Consider the following 7,466-nt stretch of genomic DNA (forward strand, 5'->3'; position numbering starts at 1 on the left):
TTTATTTTGAGAATTTACTGTTTTCTACCTTGCTTTTTATCACTTAATAATACATTGTGAACATCTTTCCATGTAAATAAATTCACTTTTAAAAATAAACATTTTCTTTTAGAGAAAGCCCTCGCACAGAAACGAAGACCCAACACAGCTAAAAATAAGTAAATAAATTAAAAAAAAAATAGAATAGTTTTAGATTGACAGAAAAATTGCAAAGATAATACACATAGCTCTCATATACCCCACCTCCGGTTTCCTTTATTAGTAACATCTTGAATTAGTATGATACATTTGTCACAATTAGTGAACCAATACTGATACATTGTTATTACCTAAGATCCATACTTTATTCAGATTTCTTTAGTTTTAGCCTAATGTCCTTTTTCTCTTCCAGGATACCGGTACATTTAGTTGTTATGTCTCCTTAGTTTCTGAGATGTTCCTTGTTTTGGATGACCTTGAAAGTCTGAAGAGTACTGGTCAGATATTTTGTAGCCTGTTCCTGTACTGGAATTTTCTGATGTTTTTCTTATGATGAGACTGGAATTAGGGGTTTTAGGAGGAAAGCCACAGAGGTGATGTTCTGTTCTCATTACATCAGATCAAAGGTAATACACTATCACCTGATTTGACACTGCTGGCATTGACCTTGATCACCTGGTTGAAGTGGTGTTTGTCAGGCTACTCCTCTGTAAAGTTACTCTTTTTTCCCCCTTCTTTCCAGAAAGTTCTATGTATAGCCCACACTTAAGGAGTGGGGAATTATGCTTCCCTCCATGAGGGTAGATTATTTACATAAGTTGTTTGAAACTTTTAATAATTAAATATATTACAACCTAAAATAGAAAATGACCCAAATAAACAAGAGACTGCCTTGAATTAGGAGGATCTCATAGAACTCCAAACAGTAGGTGAACCTGTGGCAAAGAAGGCTTCTTTCCTGGCTAAGTGGTACGCATCTTTCTAAGGACTAGAATTTCTCTCTGGTCCTTATACTTTGAGCCACTGGGACTTGAGGCGTCCTCTCTGGTCACCTCTGTCACCCCCTGCTGTCGGGGACGTCATTTACCCCAGCTGAGATCTGTTTCTTATTTCTAACATCTCCCTCAGCAGCTGGGGAGTGGGTTGAACCCCTGGGCTGGGTTGGGAAGTTCTACCCGAAGTCAGAAGTTGCTGTCTCAGCAATTTCTTTTCTCTGAGTATTAGCACTGTTTTACGAAAGGATTTTGAAAAAGTGCTTCCCTTGCTTTCCAGGCGCTGAAAGGAGAAGCCTAGGGACTAATTCTGGGAGCGGGCCACCGGCAGAGGGCAGCCCCTGGGGCAGTGGGCTGAACAGTTCAGCAGGTAGATGTTGGCCAGGGAGCAGGAACACTTGGTTTCTGGGCCCAGCTTACTCAGGCCTCGCTGAGGGACCCTGGATACACCCCAGCTCCTCTACATCGTGGTCTCTTGTTGTCCTCGGGGTGCGGACTCCAGACCCCAGGCCTGACAGCAGGGAGTTAGAGAGGCTTAGGTGCTGCTTCCTTCTGCCCCGTCACCAGGCAGAACTCTCTTCCTCTGACTACTTCAGCTTCCCCGCCTCTGCTCTGGGAATCAGGCTCTGGGGGGAGTGAGCTTCCCTCATGTGCTGCCAGGAGGGCCATCCTGGGGGCCATGGGGACCCACGTGCAGGTAGAAGCCCCACCTGCCTTCTCTCCGAAGCCTTTGATCCCGTGTGTTCTCTTTCTCCCGCGCTTGCTCTCACTCCAGCTCTGCCCCTGCCTCATGCTGGATCCATTTTTCTTCCAGTCTCCTTCTGCCAGCTTTATTTATTCTGACTGCACACCCACCTTTCTGCCCATATCCTCCACCACTTTCTCAAAGGGGAGCTAGTCTATCTGTCCCAGCGCTTTGCTCCCAGAACCCAGAACTCTGGTGAGTGAAGCCAACCATCCCCTTGTCTTTCAAGTTCCAGCCTCAAGGAGGGCCTGCTGTCCCGCTCTGCTCCCCTGGTTTCCCTTCTTTCTGTCCTGAGGCGTTTTCTGGGAGGGAAGTGCCAGCAGCCCGGGTGCTGACCGATCTCACTCCTGATCCCTGGGATGTTCTTGTGGACCGTTTCATGCCTTTCCTGTTGCTGCTGGAGCCTCTGTTTTTGCCCAGCTGCCTCCTGTGCTGCTTGAGCTTCCTCCTGGCTCCTTCTCCCAGTTTGGCCTTGGGGACATGGCAGGTGGCAATGTCTCAGCGGTAACTGAGTTTGTTTTGCTGGGGCTCTCAGGTTCTGGTTCCCTCCAGGCCCTCTGCTCTGTGGGGTGCTTCTGGTCTACTGGGTCACCTTGCTGGGCAACTCGCTGATCATCCTCCTCACACGGGCAGACGCTGCCCTGCACTTGCCCATGCACTTCTTCCTGCGCCACTTCTCTGAGGCGGAGCTCCTCTACACCAAGACCATCGTGCCCAGGATGCTGGCCGACCTCCTCTCCTCCGGCCCCACCATCCCACCCACCGGCTGCTTCACCCAGCTGTACTTCTCGCTCTCTGTCATGGCTGAGTGCGGGCTGCTCACGGCCGTGGCCAATGACCGCTATGCCGCCGTCTGCCGGCAGCTGTGTCACTCCACCCTGATGAACCAGGGAACGTGTGTGCGCATGGTGGGCACCTCCTACCACGTGGGCATCATCACCGGCACCACTCACTCCATCTTCATCTTCACTTTGCCTTTCCCTGGTGCCAACACCATCCATCACTTCCTGTGTGACATCCCGCCTGTGCTGAGGCTGGCCAGCTTGAGCACCTTCTGGGGTGAAGTGGGCAATCTTGCCCTCACGAGAGCCTTTATCCTGACCCCCTTCTCACTGACTGTAGCCTCCTATGCCCGTATCCTTGCCATCATCCTTGGGGTCGCGACATCCCAGGGACGTCGAAAAATCTTCTCTACCTGTTCCTCCCAGCTACTTGTGGTCATGCTCTTTTTTGGGACGGGGACTGTTGCCTACATGAGGCCATGGGCAGGCTCCTCCCAGGACGGGGGCCAGGTCCTTGCCCTCTTCTACACAGCTGTCACTCCCATGTTCAACCCTTTGATCTACACTCTGAGAAACAAGGAGGTCACAGGGGCAATGAGGCGGCTCGTGAAGAGACACGTCTGGAGCCCTTGACCCCCTCAAGTTCTTGGAGATAAGGGCCTGATCCTTGGAGATTTTCAAGGAGGAGGGCGCAGCTGGAGTCCCTGCGTGGTGTGGGTGCCAGCTCGAGGGCCCAGGGCTCCGACCTGCTGCTCAGAGCTCGGCTTCTGGGGCCTGTTCTTATGGCCTTGACCTGACTTGTTTGTAGGTACAAAGCTGGAGAGACATGCACTTGGGGGAGGTTGAGGAGGTGCCCGTTTTGTGCGATGATTGAACAATGCTGGTCTTTCGTGAGGCTCAGGGCGCCTTCCTGGGGCTACGATTCCTGTAGACAGTGCTTCTCCCCCTTCTCCCAGACTCCTCACTGCAAGCCTTTCTCTTTCCCATCAGTCACCTCCGCTACCACATGAGCTCCTTTACTTCAGGTGCGAGGTCTGACCTGGGGTAGGAACAGGGCGGGGAATGGTTGACCTGGCTTTGGCGGTTCAGGTGCCGAGTCTTGCCTGGTGCTGCTTTAGGTCTGGAAGCATCTGTCTAGTTACTTTGTTGTGACTTACAGGTTCTCTCCCGGGATCCCTGAGATGTTGATATTCTCTACTTAGCTTCTTTCTCATCCATGGACTGACTTCCTCTTCATCTCCTCTGATCCTAGGGTAGAAATGCACATACATCTCTAGACTCTGACTCTGATCAGAAGGTCTGGTCTGGCTCCTGGACTCCCACGAGGATGCTTTTGTTTCTTGTAAACTGTCCACTATTTCTGCTTGAAGCCACCTTAATTTGCCTGCCGGGAGGATCTAGCACCATTTTACTTTTCTTGGGCAGCCCATTCTTGCTTGTTTATAAACTCTCCTTTATCAGTAAACTGCAAGAGGGACAGTGTAATATAAGCAGGAAAATCACTCTCAAGGCACAGTACCTGAGGGCCTTTAAAATAGCATTGATTTTCATTTCCAATTTACAAAAGTAACACTGTTAATTGCAGGGAATTTTGCATCCAGAAGAAAAGACAGTAACTATTAATACTTTGGTGTTAATAAAGCCCTTGGGAAATTATTGTGGTCTGGTTTCCCTCTGTATATGTATATATACATATTATTAAGAATTTAAAAAATGGGATTATATTGTGTGAATTGCTCACAACTTTTGTTTTCCACTTTATCAAACTATATTGTAACGTTTTACCATATAAGTAGGCTTCTAAAGCATTATTTTAATACCTATATAGTTGGATACTAAAATTTAAAGCAATCTTCTATTATTGGAATTAAATATTTTTGTTATTGCTTTTGCTGAGATAGATACCATTGCAGTTATACCTTTGTATACTTATGCTTTTCAGAGCACAAACTTCTAGAAATTGAATTGCTGAGTCAAAACATATGCACAATTTTAGAGCTTTTGAAACATATTGCCAAATTGCCCTCCAAAAGAATTTTTGTTGTTTTACAGTCCAACTGAGGGCAGTCCAATTTTCAGGGCAAGGAAATGGACTAAGAGTCAGGAAGGGTTAGATAGCCCGGGGAAGAACAGGGTGGGGAAGGAATGGATGTCTAGCATCTTGCAATGCAGAAAAGACCTGATGAGAAGGGCATGAACTCACTTTCCCTCAGTCTATCAAGGACTGGCTGAGACATACTTGGACTGAGAGTGCAACATGAGGCATCAAAGTTAGACTCAAGGAATGACTTCCTGATAGAGTTGGTATCTAAACAAGACAAGGGGAGAGACTTTTTCCTCATGTTCTGAGCTAAGGGTGGAGGCAAGAGGAGGAGGATGTGTTGAAATTGGACTGGCTCAGCCCTAAGTGGCTTCGTGCTTCTTTCACCTGAGGTGGTGACCATCAGCTCTGGAGGCTGAGGTCCCCCTATTTTCAGGGACCCCAGACAGAGTTGCCAAAAAAATACTGGATGTTCAGTTAAATTTGAATTTCGGATGAACAACAAGTAATTTTTTGGAATAAGTGTGTCCTGTGAAATATTTGGCCAGAAGGATTTAGCACCATTTTATCTTTCTCGAGAAAGCAATATTTGGGACATGCATATGTTAAAAAATTATTCTTTGTTCATCAGAAAATCAAATTTGATTAGATGTCTTATATTTTTATTTGCTACATCTGGCAACTCTATCCCCAGGTGCTATTCAAGCAGGGCTGGAACTGCAGTTGGAGGTGAGGATCTAAGTAGAAAGCTCTGATCATCTCCATTTAGGAAGAAGGAAGCCACTTGGGAAATAGAGTAACTTCCTCTGACGTGAGTCCTTTGTTTGAGCAGAAACTCACTCTTAGTACTTGTGTGAATGCTGGTCTTCCTGTAAGTGCAAAAGAGGATATGGAAGGCTGGGGATGGAGGAGTCCGTGTCTGTCCTTGGGAATAAGGGGCATTAGAGAGTGGAATAGGGTTCCTTAATATATTAGAAAGTCTAGGAGTGGAGAATATGGAGCTGGCTAAGGAAGGTTTACCAGAAGGCTGGTTATAGATAGCACTATGGCACAGTGGTTTAGAGCTTGGCTTTGGTGCTAGAAAGCTCCAAGATCCAATCCTGACTGCCATTTACTATCTGTGAGATCTTGGGAGGTTTCTTAACATTTTTATGCCTTAATTTTTCCTAATGTGTAAAACAATGATTTCCATCATTTCTATGCTTCACAGGATAGTTGTGAGGATAAAATGTAGCCTTCCCAGTCATTCTTTGCTATATGGTCACTTAGCATCATCTGAAATCAACTTATTAGTTTATGGTTTCTCTCCTTTCACTCAAATACTTGTCCTATAAAGGCAGGGATGCTGCCTGTCTTGTTCACTAGTGTATTCCTAGTGCCTAGAATAGTGCCTGGCACGTGGTAGATGTTCAAGAAATGTTTGTTGAATAGATAAATAAATATTAAAAAGACTGCTCAGCACAGTGCATGGCAAATAGTAAACTGTTAAATAGTTTATTTTGATTACTAGTATGATTGGTACTGCTATCATTTGCATTTCTGTGAACTTCAGTGAAAACTTTCATTGAGGTTTTTAGACATCTTAAAAATTTGGGAACTTTCTTCATTAAAAGAATTTCACTAAAGTTGCTGGAAAATCTAAAATGTATGTTGAAGAGAGGTAAGGGAGAAGCTGTCTGTGGGATTTTGAAGAGAGGGGATTTGGAAATGAGGAAATCCTCATACAAGCTGTGAGTGGGGATAACTCAGAAGGGATCAGATGAGCCATTCCCTACGGGCCTTGGGAGAGAAGGAAAGGGGTAACAAGTGAACAGTTCTGGGGTGGAGAAAAACTGCCTCTGGTGGCTCACAGTGTTGGTAGGAATCCTGGAGAACCAGGCTTAGAAAATCATCAAGAACCAAGAGAAACTCAGAGATCAGAACCACGGTCAAGGTCATACCACAGGGGTGGTCTGGCTAGGATGCTGTTGGCACTGCCACCATTGGTTATTGGTGACTTCTCTGGCACCATGTGATGCGGCTGCCTCTGGGTCCTGGATGCCACCGCTGCCATCACCAAAATGAATTGTAAACTTTACTCTCTGCATCACTTGCACCTGATTTAAAGTCTTAGGCAGGGGACTTCCCTGGTGGCGTAGTGGTTAAGAATCTTCCTGCCAACGCAGGGGACACAGGTTCGAGCTCTGGTCCGGGAAGATCCCACATACCGCACAGCACTAAGCCCATGCTCCACAACTACTAAGCCTGCGTTCTAGAGCCTGCGTGCCACAACTACTGAAGCCCGCGTGCCACAACTACTGAGTCTGTGCGCCTAGAGCCCGTGCTCCACAACAAGAGAAGTCACTGCAATGAGAAACCTGCATACCACAACGAAGAGTAGCCCCCGCTCACTGCAACTAGAGAAAGCCCGCGCGCAGCAACAAAGACCCAATGCAGCCAAAAAAAAAAAAAAAAGTCTTAGGCAGATACATCCACCGGGACTAGCTAAGGTCACAGACCTGTGTCTTGGCTGCCAAGAGTTTAGGGAAAGCCAGTATTTTGGCCTTATTGGCTTCTGCAGAGGAGGGTGGAGTTCTGTTTCCCACAAAGCTCTTAACCACCAAATCAAAGTAAATGGCAAGTGAATTCTCAGCAGTGGGGATAAGTGGGTCGGCTGGTGAAGAGAAGCCCCTTTTGTTGAGTTCATACATGGCCTCCTTTCCTGCCATTATGGCTATTCTATTCACAGCCCCATTAAGAATGAACTGGGTGTGATTTGCTGAGGAAAGGGGTAGATGCAAGGTGTCTTCAGGGTGTGCTTGGGCCCCATCTAAATTTAGCACTTCTGCTTGTTGATGAAGTGCTACTAGAAATATCTAATTTTCGGCTGATGGATCAGTTACATCCAATCTATGGTGAGCAATACAGTTCAATAGTCACCTGGTGTT

The 7,466-nt window shown here is 46.7% G+C and overlaps 1 protein-coding gene across 1 annotated transcript; it reads left to right on the forward strand.

Annotated features, from left to right (window-relative positions):
* The first annotated feature begins 241 nt into the window (after window positions 1-241).
* On the forward strand, window positions 242-6,988 carry LOC309641639 (olfactory receptor 10P22-like). Its single transcript, XM_082421857.1, is given in 2 exon segments — window positions 242-2,269; window positions 2,272-6,988. Coding segments are annotated over 2 exon segments (933 nt in total). The 5' UTR covers window positions 242-2,196; the 3' UTR covers window positions 3,132-6,988.
* The last annotated feature ends 478 nt before the right edge of the window (window positions 6,989-7,466 follow it).

This window comes from Balaenoptera physalus (genome assembly GCF_965194825.1).
Source record: "Balaenoptera physalus genome assembly, chromosome: 13".
In the NCBI taxonomy this organism is placed as follows: Eukaryota; Metazoa; Chordata; class Mammalia; order Artiodactyla; family Balaenopteridae; genus Balaenoptera; species Balaenoptera physalus.